Source organism: Lethenteron reissneri, chromosome 58, assembly GCF_015708825.2.
Source record: "Lethenteron reissneri isolate LAM-NWPU_2019-01 chromosome 58, ASM1570882v1, whole genome shotgun sequence".
Lineage (NCBI taxonomy): Eukaryota > Metazoa > Chordata > Hyperoartia > Petromyzontiformes > Petromyzontidae > Lethenteron > Lethenteron reissneri.
Window position 1 is genome coordinate 5,443,391 of NC_083836.1, and position 22,587 is coordinate 5,465,977.

General features: G+C 56.6%; 1 protein-coding gene across 1 annotated transcript in view; it reads left to right on the top strand.

Annotated features, from left to right (window-relative positions):
• LOC133357452 (dedicator of cytokinesis protein 9-like) overlaps nt 1–22,587 on the top strand; it is a 172,587-nt gene that overhangs the window by 93,820 nt on the left and 56,180 nt on the right. The window contains 18 exon segments of the mRNA XM_061575397.1: nt 149–291; nt 1,334–1,440; nt 2,273–2,410; nt 3,539–3,715; nt 4,615–4,728; nt 5,738–5,953; nt 6,248–6,305; nt 7,328–7,447; nt 8,483–8,592; nt 9,137–9,259; nt 9,757–9,870; nt 15,019–15,165; nt 17,706–17,856; nt 17,859–17,915; nt 20,178–20,188; nt 20,190–20,369; nt 21,275–21,375; nt 22,369–22,514. Coding sequence (XP_061431381.1) covers nt 149–291; nt 1,334–1,440; nt 2,273–2,410; nt 3,539–3,715; nt 4,615–4,728; nt 5,738–5,953; nt 6,248–6,305; nt 7,328–7,447; nt 8,483–8,592; nt 9,137–9,259; nt 9,757–9,870; nt 15,019–15,165; nt 17,706–17,856; nt 17,859–17,915; nt 20,178–20,188; nt 20,190–20,369; nt 21,275–21,375; nt 22,369–22,514 — 2,213 coding nt within the window.

The window sequence follows — 22,587 nt, forward strand, 5'->3', positions numbered from 1 at the left end:
GCGGGCTGGGACGTGGCGCTGGCCACCCACCCCGTCGTGTGCCGTGCCAACCTTAACAGGTGCTTCGCTTACAGCACTTGCCCCGACAGTCTGTTAAGGCTACACGGGGGATCTTTGCCTTTGTCTTCGTGTGTGCGTGCGTGTGCAGTGCAGGGGAGGGCCCGCCGGCATCGGTGTGTGCACCTGTTCCGGGGGCACAGGTGAAGCGCTCTCAGACGCTGCCCGCGCGTCGCCCCCCACACACGCTGCTGCAGCTGAGACAGCACGGAGGGCTGCTGGGCAGCAGCATGGGTAATGCTCGCCAGCTCAGACACACACACAGACAAAGATCCCCCATATAGCCTTAACAGGCTGGAGGGGCAAGTGCTGTTAGCGAGCACCTATGAAGGCCGCAACGGTACACGAGGGGGTGGGTGGCCAGCACCACGCCCGACCGCCTTTGTTTCCCTAGCGGCGATGTTTACACATCGCTCCGGGTACTCATTTGAGGCTGAGTCGACCTAGGGGAGGCCCAGGACCAGTTCAGATAATCGTCACTGGTGATGGCCGTGAGCGGGAATCGAACCCGGGTCGCCAAGTTCGTAGTGCAGCGCGCTAACCGCTACACTACCGCTCCCCACACTCACACACACACATACACACACCGCCACGGTCAGAAAACACGCTGGGGCTCCGCAAGCCAGACACACATCCAAACATACACACACACACATACAGATATTCGTGCATATGCATTTACAAAGATAAATACAAAGATATAATGCCACTTAGATATCTACGTAGATATCGACGTGACTTTACCGAAAGACCCAAAGAATATGAATTCCTGCAGTCACGAAAGCTTTAAGTCGAGATTTAAATACAAAGATGCCTCCGTATAGCCTTTAACAGACTGTTGGGGCAAGTGCTGTTAGCGAGCAGCTAGTGAGGCTGGGAATGAGGGATGCGATGTGCGGACGTGAGGAGTTTGTTGTTGGGATGCGTTTTTCCCTTCACGTGGAGCATCTCTCTCCTCTCCGTGACCTTCCGTGACCCCTCCCTCTGTCTCTCCCCTCCGTGACCCTCCGTGACCCCTCCCTCTCTCTCTTTCCTCCGTGACCCCCCCGTGACCCCTCCCTCTCTCCCCTCCGTAACCCCCGTGACCCTCCGTGACCCCTCCCTCTCTCTCTCCGTGACCCTCCGTGACCTCTCCCTCTCTCTCTCCCCTCCGTGACCCTCCGTGACCCCCCCCCGTGACCCCTCTCTCTCTCCCTGACCCTCTGTGACCCCTCCCTCTCTCTCTCTCCTCCTCCTCCGTGACCCCCCGTGACTCCTCCTTCTGTCCCTCTCGCAGGCTCGGAGGTCGAGGCCCAGCAGCAGTGCTTGCTGGCCGCGAACCTCTCCACGGAGGTTTGCCTCACCGTGCTCGACACGATGGAGCTCTACACGCACAACTACAAGGTACGGCGCGTCGCCAACGCGGGGACAAAGATGGCCGCCCCGCATAGCCTCAATCAGATTCTTGGGGCAAGTGCCGTTAGCGAACAGCCACCTATGAAGGCCGGCACGGCTCACGGATGGGTGGGTGGCAAGCAACACTCCCCCGACCGCCTTTGTCTCCCCGGTGGTGATGTTTACACACTGTACCACGTACTCGTTTAAGGCTGAGTCGACCTAGCGAAGGGCCCGGGACCGTTGCAGATAATTGTCACTGGTGTTGGTGGCCGTGAGCGGGAATCGAACTCAGTTTGCTGGGTTTGCAGTGCAGCGCGCTAACCAGAACAAGCACGCTCCCCTACGAGACATTGCCACACACACAGATCCACGGTTGTAGCCTACACACACTGTTGAGGCACGTGCTGTTAGCGAACACCTGTGCGTGTCTGTGTGTGTCTGTGCGTGTCTGTGTGTGTTTGTGTGCGGCTGTGTGTCTGTGCGCGTCTGCACGTGTCTGTGTGCTTCTGTGCGCTTCTGTGCGCATCTGTTTGTGTGTCTGCGTGCGTTCCTGCGTGTCTGTGCGTGTCTGTGCGTGTCTGTGCGTGTCTATGTGTATATGCTTGTCTGTGCGATTCTGTGTGTGTCTATGCGTGTGTGTGTTCGCGTCTGTGCGCATCTGTGTGTGTGTGTGTGCCTGTGCGTGTGTGTGCGTGTGTGTGCGTGCCTGTGCGTGTGTGTGCGCGTCTGTGTGTGTGTGCCTGTGCGTGTGTGTGCGTGCCTGTGTGCGTGTGTGTGTGCCTGTGCGTGTGTGTGCGTGCCTGTGCGTGTGTGTGCGCGTCTGTGCGTGCGTCTGCAGGAGCGGCTGCTGGCGGGTGGTGGGGACGGCGTGCTGATGCAGCGCGCGTTCGGGGTCTACGTGACGGCGCTGCGCACTGGGCAGTCGGCCGTCGCTCTCGGACACGTCTTCGCTTCCCTGCACACTTTCCTCAACAAGGTACGTGGCTGTTTGCTGTGTGTGCTATGTGCTGTGTGTGCTGTGTGTGTGCGCTATGTGTGTGTGTGCTACGTGTATGCTATCTGCTGTGTATGCTATGTTTGTTTGCTATCTTTTGTGTGTGCTGTGTGTGTGCTGTGTGTGCTGTGTCTGTGTGTGCTGTGTGTACTGTGTGTGTGCTGTGTGTGTGCTGTGTGTGCTGTGTGTGTGCTGTGTGTGCTGTGCGTGCACTATGTTCTGTGTGTGCTGTGTGCTGTGTGTGTGCTGTGTGTACTGTGTGTTCTGTGTGTGGTGTGTGTGTGTGCTGTGTGTGTGCTGTGTGTGCTGTGCGTGCACTATGTTCTGTGTGTGCTGTGTGCTGTGTGTGTGCTGTGTGTACTGTGTGTTCTGTGTGTGTGGTGTGTGTGTGTGCTGTGTGTGTGCTGTGTGTGTGTGCTGTGTGTGCTGTGTGTGTGCTGTGTGCTATGTGCTGTGTGATATGTGCTGTGTGCTATGTGCTGTGTGCTATGTGCTGTGTGTGTGCTGTGTGTGTGCTGTGTGTGTGCTGTGTGTGTGCTGTGTGTGTGCTGTGTGTGTGCTGTGTGTGCTGTGTGCTGTGTGTGTACTGTGTGTGTGTTGTGTGTGCTGTGTGTGCTGTGTGTGTGCTGTGTGTGCTGTGTGCTGTGTGTGTGCTGTGTGTGTGCTGTGTGTGTGCTGTGTGTGTGCTGTGTGTGCTGTGTGTGTGCTGTGTGTGCTGTGTGTGTGCTGTGTGTGCTGTGTGCTGTGTGTGTGATGTGTGTGTGCTGTGTGTGCTGTGTGTGTGCTGTGTGTGTGCTGTGTGTGTGCTGTGTGTGCTGTGTGTGTGGTGTGTGCTGTGTGCTGTGTGTGCTGTGTGTGCTGTGTGTGTGCTGTGTGTGTGCTGTGTGTGCTGTGTGTGTGCTGTGTGCTGTGTGTGTGCTGTGTGTGTGCTGTGTGTGCTGTGTGTGTGCTGTGTGTGCTATGTGCTGTGTGTGCTGTGTGCTGTGTGTGTGCTGTGTGTGTGCTGTGTGTGCTGTGTGTGTGCTGTGTGTGCTATGTGCTGTGTGGGCTATGTGCTGTGTGTGTGCTATGTGTGCACTGTGTTCTGTGCGTGCTGTGTGCTGTGCGAAGTTCAAGGTGGCATTCCTGCGAGGACGCAGCGAGCTGTGCGGCACGCTGTGCCTGGAGGCGCTGCGCTGCTGCGGGTCGCGCCTGGGCTGGGCGCAGGCGTGCCTGCTGCTGCACCTGCTCATGCGCCTCAACTTCGAGATGTCGGGGCGCGTCGCGTTCTCACGCACACACACGCAGGTGCTCACCCCGCACACCACGCACACACACCACCCACACACATCACGCACACCACACACACACACCACACACACACACCACGCACACACACCACTCACACACACGCAGGTGCTCACCCCGCACACCACGCACACACACCACGCACACACACCACGCACACACACCACGCACACACACCACTCACACACACGCAGGTGCTCACCCCGCACACACACACACCACGCACACACACCACGCACACACACCACACACACACACCACACACACACACCACGCACACACACCACGCACACACACCACTCACACACACGCAGGTGCTCACCCCGCACACCACGCACACACACCACGCACACACACACCACACACACCACCCACACACACCACGCACCACGCACACACACCACGCACACACACCACGCACGCACACGCAGGTGCTCACCCCGCACACCACGCACACACACCACGCACACACACACCACACACACCACGCACACACACCACGCACACCACGCACACACACCACGCACACACAACACGCACACACAACACGCACACACGCACACCACGCACACACTCCACGCACACACAACACGCACACACACCACGCACACACAACACGCACACACACGCACACACACCACGCACACACACCACGCACACACACGCAGGTACTCACCCCGCACACCACGCACACCACACACACCACGCACATCACGCACACCACGCACACACACACACACACGCCACACACACCCACCACGCACACACACACCACGCGCACACATATAGCAACAGAGCGACACGTAAACTGGCGAGGAGATGCGCGCGAGATGCCATTGCAAGCGAGTCTCCGGTGCGAGAGCCGACACGCGACGATGTTGCCGGCGCGGTGCGTGCAGGTGATCGTGGCCGTGAGCCGCCTCATGAGCGAGGCCGGGGATCTGGGCGGCCCCCGCTTCCGGCGCGCGCTCTCCACACTCAACGCCTACGCGGCGAGCGACACCACCGTGAGGGTACGCGCCACCGCCGTAGCCACCGTCGCCTCCATTGCCACCGTCATCACCACCGCCACCACCGTCATCACCACCGCCACCACCGTCATTGCCACCGTCATCACCACCGCCACCACCGTCATCACCACCGCCACCACCATCATCACCACCGCCACCACCATCATCACCACCGCCACCACCACCGCCACCATCGTCATTACCACCGCCACCACCGTCATTGTCACCGTCATCACCACCGCCACCACCGTCATCACCACCGCCACCACAGTCATCACCACGGCGACCACAGTCATCACCACCGCCATCACCGTCATCACCACCGCCACCACCGTCATCACCACCCTCACCACCGCCACCACCGTCATCACCACCGCCACCACCGTCATCGTCACCGCCACCACCATCATCGTCACCGTCATCACCACCACCACCACCGTCATCACCACCGCCACCACCGTCATCACAACCGCCACCACCATCATCGTCACCGTCATCACCACCGCCACCACCGTCATCACAACTGCCACCACCATCATCGTCACCGTCATCACCACCACCACCACCGTCATCACCACCGCCACCACCGTCATCACAACCGCCACCACCATCATCGTCACCGTCATCACCACCGCCACCACCGTCATCACAACTGCCACCACCATCATCGTCACCATCATCACCACCGCCACCACCATCATTGCCACCGTCATCACCACCGCCACCACCATTATCGTCACTGTCATCACCATCATCGCCACCGCCACCACCGTCATCCCACCATCATCGCCACCATCTCAAAGGTGGCCGGCCGTGGTGCCGGCCACCCGCCTGCCTGCGTGCCATGTCGACATTCACAGGTGCTGCTCGCTAACAGCACTTGCCCCAACAGCCCGTTAAAGGCTAAACGGGGTGGTGGGGGATGCGGGATGCGGGGTGGGGGGTGGGATCTCTGTGCGCACGTGTATGTACGCCCGTGTGCGTGTGTGTGCGTGTGCGTGTGCGTGCGCAGGGCAGCGCGTTTGCGGGGCAGGTGAAGGAGCTGACGAAGCGCGTGCGCGCCGTCCTCACGGCCACGCTGCAGATGAAGGAGCACGAGCGCGACCCCGAGATGATGGTCGACCTGCAGCACAGTCTCGCCACCTCCTACGCGGGCATGGCCGAGCTGCGCAAGGCCTGGCTCGAGAGCATGGCGCGCATGCACGAGCGCAACGGGGACCTCTCAGAGGTGCCGCCGACGACGGCGCCGCCGCTCGCTGCGTGCAGCGCCGGCAGCGCCAGCCGCGCTCGCACACACAACAGCAGCACTCACACATACAGCAGCAGCACTCACACATACAGCAGCACCAGCAGCACACACACATACACCAGCAGCACTAACACACAAAGGTGGTCCGGCGTGGGTGTTCCGTGTGTCGGACTTAATGGGGTCTCGGTATCATCACTCGGGGGGGTGGGTGGGCTTTGTGCGTTGATTGTGCTGTGACGTGGCGATGACGGTGGCGCCGCGTGTGTCCTGCAGGCTGCCATGTGTCACATCCACATCGCGGCACTCATGGCGAAATATCTGAAGAGGAGAGGTGAGCGGTCACACGGATATAGACGCACAGATATGCACAGACACACAGACACACACACAGATGCAGATACAAAGACAAAGAGGCAAAGATCCCCTGTATAGCCTTAACAGACTGTAGGGGCAAGTGCTGTTAGCGAGCACCTATGAAGGCCGGAATGGTACACGAGGGGGTGGGTGGCCAGCACCACGCCCGACCGCCTTTGTCTCCCTAGTGGCAATGTTTACACACCGCACCAGGTACTCATTTTGAGGCTGAGTCGACCTAGGGGAGGCCCGGGACCGGTTCAGATAATTGTCACTGATGTTGGCAGTGAGCGGGAATCGAACCCGTGTCGCCGGGTTCATAGCGCAGCGTGCTAACCGCTATACTATCGCTCCCCACCACAGATGCAGATACACACACAGATACACACACACACAGGTACACACACACAGATATACACAACAACAACAACCGCCATTCGCCACTAAGTGGTGGTGACGTCACCACGGCGCTTGTGCCAGGCTATGTGCACCTTGAGGCCACGTGAATTGTCGAACGCCCGCTGGCAGGAGGTCACGGGGCAGACCCAGCAGGTGCCACGGGTCGACTGACTGAGATGACATATACACACACACAGAGACACACAAAGACAAAAGACAAAGATCCCCCGTGTAGCCTTAACAGACTGTTGGGACAAGTGCTGTCAGTGAGTAGCACCTATGAAGCTTGGCACGGAGGCGAGATGTTAACTTCCTCGCCTGGTATACAGGAGGTTGTGGGTTCAATCCCGACCCTGACGCCTGCTGTATATTTGGAGTTTGCGTGTTCTCCCCGTTGTCGCGTGGATTTTCTCCGGGTCGTCCGGTTTTTCACCTCCACGTTCAGAAACAACGTGCGTTTAAGAGTAAGCCACTTCGTAGGTCTATCATCTTGTGACGGCCAGGGTCGCTTCTGAAAAAAAAACCCCTCTGCAGCTCAGTGGGGCCTTACTTGTGTAGTAAAAATAAACGTTTTTACAGTTTAATTTAATTTCACCGCAGGCGTGTGCGACGCCGAGGGGCGAGTGGAGAGACCGCCGGAGCCCGACGCAAACCCCGACGTCAACGCGGACGACCCCGACGAGAGCAGCAGCAGCAACAACACGCTGCACGACACCCAGAGTGAGTGGGGGGGGGGGGGTCAAGTGCCGACAGCGATCGCCCGTTTATTATCAGCGCGGCGCGCAAGTTGATGGCGTGGCACGGCCCCCCGTATCAAGCGAGTGCCTCCGGCAGGCGAGGCTGCGTGCACGGTCCAAGCAGCACAGCGCGGGCGAGCAGAGAGGCGGACTGATGTGTGAGCCAGGGGGTGAGTGAGTTTGCGAGTCTATGGGGCGAGCGAGTGGCACTGGCTACGGAAGAGATGGGCTGCTGCGGTACTGGAGGATGTCGAGTTGAGTGGACTTGCCGATGGCTGGTGCCAGCGGTGTCAAGATCGGCCACCTGCAGAGGGAGGCTCTTGAAGGATATTTCTGCACGGTTTGAGGCAGCCGCCCTCCAGCAAACAACGGAGGGGCGGAGGAGCGACGCTCACAACAATGAGCGGAGTGCCGGGCATATAAAACAAAATAATTACACTTAAGCTATTATTTTTATTTTACCAGGTCAGGCCCACTGAGCTACGTAGCTCCTTTTCAGAAGCGACCTGGCCACAAATGATAGCTCAACGAAGTGGCTTATCAAGTGGAAATTATAGCAGCCAAATGTTGATTCTAAATGTGGGGAGAGAGATATACAGCAGGCGTCAGGGTCGGAATCGAACCCACGACCTCCTGCATACCAGGCGCGGGAGTTAACATCTTGCCACCGTGGCGCCTGGAAGCCAGGTGGCACAGGCGGTGCATCTGCTAGTTAAACCCCCACAACGCACGGATTTCTTCTGTAACTTGCCAGTGGGTATAATGCCACTCCGTGTAGCTCCAAAGATCAGCCATCGCGGTGATATCCCCGGCACTCGGTGGTGATTGGCCGGCGGGCGGTCATTGTTGGTGTGCGTGTGGCGAGCGCGTGTGGTGCGTGCGTGTGGTGCCTGTGTGCGCTGATGCAGGGCGCCTGCCACTCTGCGTAGGCCCCAAAGTGCAGCAATCGCGGTTACGTTCCCCCCGGCACTCGGTGGTGAATGGCGGTCGTCGTTGTTGTCGGCGTGCGTGTGTCCAGGCGTGCTGATGCAGGGCATCGCGGCGTTCGAGAGCATCACGCCCAACGTGACGGACGAGGAGACCGCCGAGGACGATGAGTGCGGCACCCAGGACGTGCACTTCAGCGAGGTGCGCCGTGACGGGGACGGCTACGCACAACGTGCCGTGTCGCGGATCCCCCCCCACCCCCCCCTTTCATTACGCGCAGCGTTGTAGAAGTTCTTTCGGTAAAGTCACGTAGAAGGGAAATAATAAAATAATAAAAATAAAACATTAAATCATTCTCACGACGTTTCGGCCACAACGCAAGCAGCCATCCTCACCTGAGGCCACAACGCAAGCAGCCGTCCTCACCTGAGGACGGCTGCTTGCGTTGTGGCCGAAACGTCGTGATAATTATTTTATTATGTTTTATTTTATTATTTTATTAATTCCCTTCTACGTGACTTTACCGAAAGAACCAAGAAGATGAATCCCTGCAGTCACGAAAGCTTTAAATCGAAAGTTGTAGAAGTTGTAGCAAGAATAGTTGTGAACGTTATTATTTTAATTTGGCAACGGCTGAGATCTACCGCTTCAAACGCAGGTAGTTGCGGGGTTTGGTGGTGAGGTCATCGTGGTTGGTGGTGAGGTCATCGTGGTTGGTGATGAGGACTTCCCGCTGTGCCCGCAGGACATGCTGGTGGAGCAGCTGGAGACGTGCGCCCACATGCTGGAGCGCGCCGAGCGCTTCGAGCTCATGGCCGACATCTACAAGATGATCATCCCCATCTACGAGCACCGCCGCGACTTCCAGGTGCCCGGCGGTGCTCCGCGTCGCGCAAGAGGATACAGACACGGCCGCCACCGAGACAAAGCTTTTAGAATGGGGGGGGGGGCACCCCACCACGCTCACCCCCACCACGCTCACCCCCAGCACTCCCCGCGCAACGTACGCCTGTGGCTGTGCGTGCGTCTGAACAGGGTGGGGAGCGGCGGCGCAGAGGGTTAGCCTGCCGCGCTACGAACCGTGGCGAGCCGCGTTCGATTCACCCCTCGCGGCCAATGCCGGTGACGATTATCTGAACCGGTCCTGGGCCTCCGCCTTGAGTACCTGGGCGCGGCGCGTAGTAAACGTTCGCCACTGGGGAGACGGTGGCGGCCAGGCGTGGTGCTGTCCGCCACCCAGCCCCTCGCGTGCCACAGCGCTGGCCTTCGTAGGTGCCGCTACTCGCTACGAACGGCGCTTGCCCCGACAGTCCGTTAAAGGCTACACGGCGGCCCGGGGCGGGATCTTTGTCTTGGTGTGCACAGAAACTGAGCGATCTCTACATGGCCCTGCACAAGGCCTACGACCAGATCCTGGACGCCACGCGGACGTGCCGACGATTGCTGGGCACCTATTTCCGCGTGGCCTTCTTCGGGCAGGTGAGAGGCAACATCCACAACCGGTCACTCGCTCTCGACGCACCGAGCAGTTGGCAGCCAGCGCCCTAACATAGGGGGCTGGAGGGGGCTGGAGGGGGCGGGAGGGGGCTGGCTTTTGGTGGTGCGGGTCTCCGTGGTTGTTGGTGAGCTCCTCGTTGGCGTTGGTGGGGCGGCCACCGTAGTAGCATTGGAGGGAGGGGTGCTGGAGCGGGCTAGCCCCCCCCCCCCGGTCACCCCCCCCCTCCCCCACCTTCAGTCAAGTAATGCGATGAGTTTTGTTAAGCGATGGGCTTGCCCAGCTTTGGTTCAAGCGCACCGGGCGTGAGAGAGAGGTGAGAGAGAGCAGAGCGCACGGTCGGTCAAGGCAGGCTGTGGGCCTTACTCGCTCGACGTTCGTGTGACGTTTGTTGAATGTTGACCGTGTCGTGCCGTGGCCCCCCACCCATAACCCTCCTCCCCCGTTCCCCCCCCCCCCCTCCCCCCCCCATTGACACACGGTCAAGCTACAGCACCAGGCTTGCTCATGAGCCCCTGCTACCCAACTGCATTTATATATATATTTATATATATATCAAATTAGATATAGAATTCTACGTACTGTATACGTACGTACGTTTTCACACGTAGGCTTTCGCGACAAATATGATCCACCCGATTGGCTCACAAGTGACGGCGTCACATTTAGCGTCGTCTATTTAAGATCGCCTGGTGATGCTGGTTGTAATTACTGACGAGACGCCATGGTACTCGGATTGTAAATGTTGTGGGTTTACTCCCCAACTCACAACCGCTGTGGTGAGCTAGTAACGAACGGGCACCTTCTGTTTACGTGACAAACCTTACTAATTGGCTGTCGCGAGTGGTGGCGTGTTTAACGACACATTTATATTGACGCGATCTAACCCCAAAAACAATCTCCATTATGGATGTATGTACATGGATGTGTCGCACAGCAGCAGAGGGTACCGTAACAAAATCCATTGTTGTACTGTACTCGTATGTTCCCACGTCGATTTACACAACTGTCGCTGACCAGCGTGTTGAGGTATAGTCAAATACCGCCCTCCCCACGTCTCAGACGGTGTGGGAGAAGGCCTTCATCCAGCAGTGGATCGATAAAGGAATGTCAATAAATATTGTTTAGTATGATGTACAGTAAAACCTTGGATTGCGAGCATAATTCGTTCCGGAAATGTCATCCAAAGCACTCGTCGTATATCAGTTGTGATCACGTGACGCTCGGCAGACGAAGCGCACACACGTACTACTCGTATTGCAAGACCTCGCTCGTTTATCAAATTAATATTTATTTTAAAAATGTGCTCGTCTTGCAAAACACTCGCAGACCAAGTTACTCGCAATCCAAGGTTTTACTGTACTACTGTGATCCCAATACTGTGATGGCAGTCTCCCCACCGGCCATCTGTTTCTATAAACTCTATTCCCATTTCACAATGAGCACGATCGATGTAAGTTGTGTGCGTATTTTCACGTTTCATTTTCTCTCCTCCTCTGTGATCGTTCGTGTGTGTAGGCCGTGGTACGTAAGTCTCACCGAGGAGTGAGGTCAATGTTTTACAAATCTGGCGACAAAACACACTAAAGCTTTTTTTTTTCTCACGGGCTTCATAGAACTACCGCCGAGTGCTTGTATCGCTAACAGCTTCCCGCTTCTTGTGTGCAGCAGTGCGGGGCGTGGGGAGGGAATGTACGTTGAACTTAAATCTTGACTTAAAGCTTTCGTGACTGCAGAAATTCATATTCTTTGGGTCTTTCGGTAAAGTCACGTGGAACATTTTTTTTTACAAATGGTGACGATTGCTTGTGTTGCATTCGAAACGTCGTAGTTTTTTGTAAATGTTTTTGTTCTACGTGACTTTACCGAAAGACCCAAAGAGTACGTTGAACTTCTTTCGCGCCGCACCTAACCAACCGTGCTAATCGTAGGTGCGGGGGAAAGACAACAAACTAAACGCAAAAAGGCAGTTCTAAAGAAATTCGTTTTCAATCTCGATTATTTAAAAGTGCATAGAAGGAAGAGCATTCCAGACACCCTCAGAAGCGCATCTGAAAGTGTGCGATGTGGTGACTTTGTTCGAAGGCTAGCCAAAAGCCGCCGCTGCTGCTGCTGCGATGATGACCGGAGTTCGCGTGGTGATAGTTTATACTCCTTAACGCGATCAGCAAGGCATTGTAGTTCATTTCTTCTAACCAACCACTCAGGATGAAGAATGGCGGTAATTAGACCTTGAGAGAGTCCTAGGTACCACATCGGGGCACCGGGCCAGCAACCGCTGATCCAGATCCCGGGTTCGAATCCGGGTTTTACCCTGGCCACCAGCGTAGGCAGTCGGTGGTCTCAGCTGTGTCGCTGACAACTGCACGAGACCCAGAATAATCCATCGTACCGCTTTGCCACTTATCTTCCAGCCCTAGCGACGATGTGCTCCGGGTGGGTCTGTCCAGGTGACGTCACCTTCCCGGCCGCTGTTCTCTGCCGCAAAGTGGCGCGCCGCTCGCTGCGAGAGACGTTTTCGACGGGAATGTGTGAACGATCTCTCCAGTGTCGCGACCCAGATGCGATTGAGCAAAGCAATCATCTGAATGAAACTCGATCCCAGCGTCTACATTTGCAGCCCGGTTACAGCCAGGGCAACAAAGCTGCATAGCCGTACCGCATCGATGATCCCGGACAATGCTACCGTCGCCGCGCTTGCTTGTGTCAGCTGACGTGTCAGCTTGTGTCGCCAGTCCAGTCGCCGTGTCAGCTTGTGTCGCCAGTCCAGTCGCCGTGTCAGCTTGTGTCGCCAGTTCAGTCGCTGTGTCAGCTTGTTTCGCCAGTTCAGTCGCCGTGTCAGCTTGTGTCACCAATCCAGTCGCCGTGTCAGCTTGTGTCGCCAGTCCAGTTGCTGTGTCAGCTTGTGTCACCAGTTCAGTTGCTGTGTCAGCTTGTGTCACCAGTTCAGTTGCTGTGTCAGCTTATGTCACCAGTTCAGTTGCTGTGTCAGCTTGTGTCACCAGTCCAGTCGCCGTGTCAGCTTGTGTCACCAGTCCAGTCGCCGTGTCAGCTTGTGTCACCAGTCCAGTCGCCGTGTCAGCTTGTGTCACCAGTCCAGTTGCTGTGTCAGCTTGTGTCACCAGTTCAGTTGCTGTGTCAGCTTGTGTCACCAGTTCAGTTGCTGTGTCAGCTTGTGTCGCCAGTCCAGTTGCTGTGTCAGCTTGTGTCACCAGTTCAGTCGCTGTGTCAGCTTGTGTCGCCAGTCCAGTCGCTGTGTCAGCTTGTGTCGCCAGTCCAGTCGCTGTGTCAGCTTGTGTCCCCAGTCCAATTGCTGTGTCAGCTTGCGTCACCAGTCCAGTTGCTGTGTCAGCTTGTGTCACCAGTCCAGTCGCCGTGTCAGCTTGTGTCGCCAGTCCAGTCGCTGTGTCAACTTGCGTCACCAGTCCAGTTGCTGTGTCAGCTTGTGTCACCAGTCCCAGTCGCTGTGTCAGCTTGTGTCGCCAGTTCAGTCGCTGTGTCAACTTGCGTCACCAGTCCAGTCGCTGTGTCAGCTTGTGTCACCAGTCCAGTTGCTGTGTCAGCTTGTGTCGCCAGTCCAGTCGCCGTGTCAGCTTGTGTCACCAGTCCAGTCGCTGTGTCAGCTTGTGCCACCAGTCCAGTCGCTGTGTCAGCTTGTGTCGCCAGTCCAGTCGCCGTGTCAGCTTGTGTCACCAGTCCAGTCGCTGTGTCAGCTTGTGTCGCCAGTCCAGTCGCTGTGTCAACTTGTGTCGCCAGTTCAGTCGCCGTGTCAGCTTGTGTCACCAGTCCAGTTGCTGTGTCAGCTTGTGTCGCCAGTCCAGTCGCTGTGTCAGCTTGTGTCACCAGTCCAGTTGCCGTGTCAGCTTGTGTCACCAGTCCAGTCGCCATGTCAGCTTGTGTCACCAGTCCAGTTGCCGTGTCAGCTTGTGTCACCAGTCCAGTTGCCGTGTCAGCTTGTGTCACCAGTGCAGTCGCTGTGTCAGCTTGTGTCGCCAGTCCAGTCGCTGTGTCAACTTGTGTCACCAGTTCAGTCGCTGTGTCAGCTTGTGTCGCCAGTCCAGTCGCTGTGTCAGCTTGTGTCGCCAGTCCAGTCGCTGTGTCAGCTTGTGTCACCAGTCCAATTGCTGTGTCAGCTTGCGTCACCAGTCCAGTTGCTGTGTCAGCTTGTGTCACCAGTCCAGTTGCTGTGTCAGCTTGTGTCGCCAGTCCAGTCGCCGTGTCAGCTTGTGTCACCAGTCCAGTCGCTGTGTCAGCTTGTGTCACCAGTCCAGTCGCTGTGTCAGCTTGTGTCGCCAGTCCAGTCGCCGTGTCAGCTTGTGTCCCCAGTCCAGTCGCCGTGTCAGCTTGTGTCACCAGTCCAGTCGCTGTGTCAGCTTGTGTCGCCAGTCCAGTCGCCGTGTCAGCTTGTGTCACCAGTCCAGTCGCTGTGTCAGCTTGTGTCACCAGTCCAGTCGCCGTGTCAGCTTGTGTCGCCAGTCCAGTCGCCGTGTCGGCTTGTGTCACCAGTCCAGTCGCTGTGTCAGCTTGTGTCGCCAGTCCAGTCGCTGTGTCAACTTGTGTCGCCAGTTCAGTCGCCGTGTCAGCTTGTGTCACCAGTCCAGTTGCTGTGTCAGCTTGTGTCGCCAGTCCAGTCGCTGTGTCAGCTTGTGTCACCAGTCCAGTTGCTGTGTCAGCTTGTGTCGCCAGTCCAGTCGCTGTGTCAGCTTGTGTCACCAGTCCAGTTGCCGTGTCAGCTTGTGTCACCAGTCCAGTCGCCATGTCAGCTTGTGTCACCAGTCCAGTCGCAGTGTCAGCTTGCATCGATTATCCGGGGGATGGGGGTGGGCGAAATGTTACACCGCTATTGCAGTGAAAGAGTAAAACGGCAACTTTAGTGCTGGCAGATGCACGCGTGTGGCCGGAGTAACGCCAGCGCTACTCGGCAGGTCAGAGAGCTGGACATTAGAAATGGAAACTGGGGAAGAAGCCCTTCAGGGGAGGTGATGGCGCAGATGGCGTGGAGTAGTAGTAGTTGTAGCATTCATTTTTATGGTCGGGAGACGTTGATCTTAGGTGGCGAGCGGCCGCTGTTGCTGTTTGCTCCGTGGTCTATTGCCGTGTCCACCCCCTCTGGCCACCTTCCCCCCACCCAGGGCTACTTCGAGGAGGACGAGTGGAAGGAGTACATCTACAAGGAGCCCAAGCTCACGGGCCTCTCCGAGATCTCCCAGCGTCTGCAGCTGCTCTACGCCGACAAGTTCGGCTCGCAGAACGTGCGCATCATCCAGGACTCGAACCCGGTGAGAGGTCGTCGTCGTCGTCGTCGTCATCATCTTCATCGTCGTCGTCATCTTCATCGTCGTAATCGTCATCATCATCGTCGTCGTCATGATGATCGCCATCATTGTCACCGTCGTTATTTTCGTTGTCGTCATCATTGTTGTCGTCATCATCGTTGTCGTCATGATCATAGCCATAAATGTCATCATCATCGTGATTATCATCATCATCATCATTGTCGTCGTCGTCGTCATCATCATCTTCAACATCATCGACACCATAATCATTGTCATCATCATGATCATCGTTATTAACATGATCATTATCATAATTGTCTTCATCATTATCATCATAATTGTCATCATCGCCATCATCGTCGTCGTCATCATCGTTATTCTCATAATCGTCATCGCGGCATGTCCACCGCTCCCACTGTGTGGGCCAGGGCACCCCGAGTTTTCTCGTCAGGATACGTCACTATAATATTGACAATAATGATGATGGTGGCGACGGTGACGATGGTGACGACGGTGACGACGGTGACGATGATGACATTGGTGACGATGGTGACGATGGTGACGATGGTGACATTGGTGACGATGGTGACGATGGTGACATTTGTGACGATGGTGACGATGGTGACGATGGTGATGATGATGACGATGGTGATGATGATGACATTGGTGACGATGATGACGATGGTGACGATGACGACGATGACGACAATGGTGACGATGGTGACATTTGTGACGATGGTGACGATGGTGACGATGGTGACGATGGTGATGATGATGACGATGGTGATGATGATGACATTGGTGACGATGATGACGATGATGACATTTGTGACGATGATGACGATGGTGACGATGACGACGATGACGACAATGGTGACGATGATGAAATGGTGACGATGATAACGACGATGCACCGCTCAAGACAATCGCATCAAGTTCTCGCTCACCATCTGGGGAATGGTAAAAGTGCCGGATAACTCTGACTCCGTCACGCCAATGCCGGGCAGAGGTCCCCTCTGGAGGAGGGCATTTGGGTCCCACTTTCCAATGCCGGCCAAGAGGGTCTCCATAGAGGTGGGAGTAGCTCCACTTTACCCCAACACACGCGCAACTCGCCGATGGGACTCGCCGTGGCGTTAACCCACTGAATTGGAATGTCCTGCTTGGGTAGACAGGGTGGGGACAAAGGGGCTGAAGAAACTCGCTCCCCCCTTGTTTAAATCGATCTAAGACATCGTCGTCCAGGGACAGGGGCTCTCTGGAGGTAGAGTAAAAGATTGGCTTGCGAGTAACTTGGTCTGCGAGTGTTTTGCAAGACGAGCAAAATTTTTAAATAAACATTAATTTGATAAACGAGCGAGGTCTTGCAATACGAGTAGTACGTGTGTACGCTTTGTCTGCCTAGCGTCACGTGATCACAACTGATATACGAGTGCTTTGGATTACAAACATGTCGCTGGAACAAATTATGCTCACAATCCAAGGTTTTACTGTATACTATATTACGAAAAAAAATTCCTAAAAAAAAGTTTTACCAGGTAAGGCCCCACTGAGTTGTATAGCTCTTTTTCAGAAGCGACCTGGCCACAAATGATAGCTCAATGAAGGGGCTTTTCAGGTGGAAATTTATAGCAGCCAAATACTCTGAAACGCGTGACATTGGTTGTAAATGTTGGAGGGAAAGAACTGGAGGGTCCGGAGAAAAATCCATGCGACCACAATAAGAGAGAAAAATAACACGGACACTCCATATATACAACAGGCGTCAGAGTCGGGATCGAACCCACAAATTCTTCGTACCAGGCGAGGCAGGTTAACATCTCCTCGTCACTGTGATGATGAGAGAGAACACACAAACTCTACATATACAACAGGCATCAGGGTCGGGGATCTAACCCACGACCTCCTGCATACCAGGCGAGGCAGTTAACATTTCCTGGCCACCGTGATGATGATGAGCGAGAGAGACACGCAACCTCCAAATACACAGCAGGCGTCGGGGTCGGGGATCGAACCCACGACCTCCTGCATACCAGGCGAGGCAGTTAACATCTCCTGGCAACCGTGATGATGATGAGAGAGAGAGAGAGACACGCAAACTCCAAATACACAGCAGGCGTCAGGGTCGGGGATCGAACCCACGACCTCCTGCGTACCAGGCGAGGCAGTTAACATCTCCTAGCCACCCTAATGATAATGAGCGAGAGACACACAAACTCCACATACAACAGGCGTCAGGATCGGGGATTGAACCCACGACCTACTGCATACCAGGCGAGGCAGTTAACATTTCCTGGCCACCGTGATGATGATGAGCGAGAGAGACACGCAAACTCCACATATACAGCAGGCGTCGGGGTCGGGGATCGAACCCACGACCTCCTGCGTACCAGGCGAGGCAGTTAACATCTCCTGGCAACCCTGATGATGATGATGAGCGAGAGAGAACACACAAACTCCGCATACAACAGGCGTCAGGGTCAGGGATCGAACCCACGACCTCCTGCGTACCAGGCGAGGTAATCAACATCTCGCCGCCACAGGTGGACGCGTCGGAGCTGGACCCGCGCCTCGCCTACATCCAGATCACGTTCGTGCAGCCCTTCTTCAGCGGCGCCGAGCAGGCCGCGCGGCGCACCGACTTCGAGCGCGGCCACAACGTGCGGCGCTTCGTGTTCGAGACGCCCTACACCGCCTCGGGCGGAAGCACGGGGACGTCACGGAGCAGTGCAAGCGCCGCACCGTGCTCACCAGTGAGCGCCACCCACCATCCCACCAACCCACCAACCCACCACCCCACCACCCTACCACCCACACCCACCATCCACCCACCCACCCACCCCACCAACCCACCAACCCACCACCCACCACCCACCACCCACCAACCCACCACCCCCCCACCACCCACCCACCAACCCACCACCCCACCACCCTACCACCACCCACCCCCCCACCACCCACCACCCACCCACCACCTACCACCCACCCACCACCCACCCACCACCCACCCACCACCCACCCACCACCCCACCACCCACCCACCACCCCCCCACCACCCCACCACCCACCCACCACCTACCACCCACCCACCACCCACCCACCACCCACCCACCACCCACCCACCACCCCACCACCGGCACCACGTCCGGCCACCTTTGTCTCCCCACTGGCGATGTTTGCACATTGCATCAGGTATTAATTTCAGGCTGAGTCGCCCTAAGGGATGCTCAGGAACGGTTCAGATAATCGCCACTGGTGTTTGTTGCCGCGAACGGGAATGGAACTCGCGTCGCTGGATTCGAAGCTCGGCGTGCTAACCGCTGCACCACCGCTCCCCACAGGACACACGCACACACGCAAGAACAAACATCGGCCAACTTCGTAGCGGTGAAATTTTATTTTTTTTGCCAGCGGTCGGCAAAATTGCCGTGATGCCAACACGCGGACACTGGGCTGTGTGCGCGACGTGGTGCCGTGGAAGGGCATTGTCACAACAGCATCGCGCAGATCTATTCCTCAGTTATGCAAGTGGATGATGGCCTTGATACTTCTGTAGTCAAGAGTACTCGCATGGTATCGGCGGCATGCAGTTTGAAGGATATCAATCTTATTTCCCTTCTTTGTCTCTTCCCGTGCACCATCAACACCATGCCCACTAACACCACCACCACGTGTCCAATGTCACCACCACAATATCATCACCATCACCCACCCACACTATAACCTCCCACACTACCAACATCGTTATCATCATCCCCATCACCACCACCATGTCCACCACCACCATCATCACCACCACCATCATCATCACCACCATGTCCACCATCACCACCACCATGTCCACCACCACCATCACCACCACCATCATCATCACCACCATGTCCACCACCACCACCATCATATCCACCACCACCATCACCACCACAATCACCACCACCACCATGTCCACCAAAACCATGTCCACCAAAACCATGTCCCCCACCATCACCTCCACCATCATGTCCACCACCACCACCATCATCATGTCCACCATCATATCCACCACCACCATCATCACCACCACCACCATGTCCACCATCATCATCACCACCATGTCCACCACCATCATCATCACCACCACCATGTCCACCATCACCACGACCACCATGTCCACCAACATCATCATCATCACCACCACCACCATCACCACCACCACCATGTCCACCATCATCATCACCACCACCATCACCACCACCACCATCATCACCACCACCACCATCCACCACCATCACCACACCATCACCATCATCACCACCATCACCACCATCATCACCACCATCATCACCACCATCACCACCATCACCACCACCACCACCACCACCATCACCACCACCACCACCATCACCACCACCACCATCATTACCACCACCACCAATCATCACCACCACCACCACCATCATCACCACCATCACCACCACCACCATCATCACCACCACCACCACCATCACCACCATCACCACCACTATCACCATCATCACCACCACCACCACCATCACCACCACCACCATCATCACCACCACCACCATCATCACCACCACCACCACCATCATCACCACCATCACCACCACCACCATCATCACCACCACCACCACCATCATCACCACCATCACCACCATCACACCATCACCATCATCACCACCACCACCACCATCACACCACCACCATCATCACCACCACCACCACCATCATCACCACCACCACCACCATCATCACCACCATCACCAACCACCACCATCATCACCACCACCACCACCATCATCACCACCATCACCACCATCACCACCATCACCACCACCACCACCATCACCACCACCACCATCATCACCACCACCACCACCATCATCACCACCATCACCACCATCACCACCATCACCATCATCACCACCATCACCACCACCACCACCACGTCCACCACCACCACCCTTCCCACTTCCACACCGCCCCGCCGCGCACTCTCCCCACCCGCCTCTCCCCAGCGTCGCACACGTTTCCCGCACGTGCGCAAGCGCGTGCCCGTGTGGCGCGCCTGCACGAGGAGTTTGGGGCCCGTGCAGGTGGCGGTGGACAGCATGCGCAGCAAGGTGGAGGAGCTGAGCACCCTCTGCTCCGAGTCGCCTGCCAACATGATCCAGCTGCAGCTCAAGCTGCAGGGCAGCGTCAGCACGCAGGTGAGACGCCAGGTGTTACGTGTGTATGACGCAGGTGAGACACCAGGTGCCAGGTGTGTATCACGCAGGTGAGACGTCAGGTGCCAGGTGTGTATGACGCAGGTGAGACGCTAGGTGTTACGTGTGTATGATGCAGGTGAGACACCAGGTGTTAGGTGTGTATGACGCAGGTGAGACGTCAGGTGCCAGGTGTGTGTCATGCAGGTGAGATGCCAGGTGCCAGGTGTGTATGCCGCAGGTGAGACGTCAGGTGTTAGGTGTGTGTCATGCAGGTGAGATGCCAGGTGTTAGGTGTGTATGACGCAGGTGAGACACCAGGTGCCAGGTGTGTGGTCATGCAGGTGAGACGTCAGGTGTTAGGTGTGTATGATGCAGGTGAGACGTCAGGTGCCAGGTGTGTATGACGCAGGTGAGACACCAGGTGCCAGGTGCGTGTCACACAGGTGAGACGTCAGGTGCCAGGTGTGTATGATGCAGGTGAGACGCCAGGTGCCAGGTGTGTGTCATGCAGGTGAGACGTCAGGTGCCAGGTGTGTGTGATGCAGGTGAGACGTCAGGTGCCAGGTGTGTGTGATGCAGGTGAGACGTCAGGTGCCAGGTGTGTGTGATGCAGGTGAGACACCAGGTGCCAGGTGTGTATAACGCAGGTGAAACGTCAGGTGCCAGGTGTGTGTCATGCAGGTGAGACGTCAGCTGCCAGGTGTGTATCGTGCAGGTGAGACGCCAGGTGTTACGTGTGTATGACGCAGGTGAGACGCCAGGTGCCAGGTGTGTATGACGCAGGTGCATGAGAGATGGCAACGGCTTGGGGGAGTCCTTATCCCAGCATCGTGTGTGACGACGACGAAGACGACGAAGATGACGAAGATGACGACGATCTGCTGACACGGCAATGTCTCGCCCAGGTGAACGCGGGACCCCTCGCGTACGCCAGAGCGTTCCTGGATGAGAGCAACTGCGCAAAGTACCCGGAGGAGAGCGTGGAGGAGCTCCGAGACCTCTTCAGGTGCGGCAGCAGCGGCAGCAGCAGCAGCGCGCACGCACGGACGCGTTAAGAGAGTCGCGTAGAGCGAACTGAGCTAGCGGCCGACGCTTAGCCTGGCCGTGCGTCCCACGCCGTCTAACTGCAGTTTGAAGCTTCGCGGGTGAGAAAGACTCTTAAAGGGGTGGTTATCAAGCGTTGTGCTGTCGTCATCGTCGTCCATCATCATCATCGTCGTCGTCGTCGGAAACACGGAGGAGGAGGCCTCCTGCACGGTTAAGTCGGCGTCACGACGGATCCAACGAACCCACGAGTTCCTCGGGATGCCCCCCCCCCCCCTCCCTCGCCCCCTACCGCCAACAATGATGATACGGAGAGGTCACGGGTCGACGCTTCTGGTCAGCGCGGTGTTAGTTGGCGTGTTTGCGTGTGCTTGGATCGCCGCGGCGTGGCGCTGATGTTTGCCAAACATTGTTACGATGACGATTTTGACGGTGACGATGATGGCGATGACGATGGTGGTGATGATGACTTTGACGACAATGGTGACGACGACGATGGTGGTGGTGACGACGACGATGGTGGTGATGATGGCGACGATGATGACGGTGACGATGGTGATGATGTTGATGATGTTGATGACGATAATGATGACGACAGTGATGGTGACGACAATAATTATGATGATTCTGACGATGGCGATGATGGTGATGCCAATGGCGATGGCGACCACGGCAATGATTGTGACGACAGGGACGACGATGTTGACGAGGATAATTACAGTGATTGTGACGACGATGATGGTGGTGACAACAGCGACGGTGATCACAGTAACGACGACAACGACGACGACGACGACAATTACGACGACCGTGACGACGGTGATGATGATGGTGGTGGTGACAACGGCGATGGTGATCACGGTGATGACGACGACGATAATGACGACGATTGTGATGACCGTGACGACGCTGGTGCTAACCCCGGCGACGACGGTGATCATCGTGCGACCTGTAGGCAGTTCGTGGTGGTGTGCGGCTCCGCGCTGGAGCTCAACGAGACGCTCATCAAGGAGGACCAGCAGGAGTACCACGAGGAGCTGAAGCTCAAGTACGGCGAGATGGTGCAGGAGCTGTCCAGCATCCTGCGCGAGATGGTGAGACGTCGCGTGTGCGGTGCGCATGTGCTCGTGGTGTGTGTGTGTGTGTGCGCGTGGCGTGTGGCATGTGCTCGTGC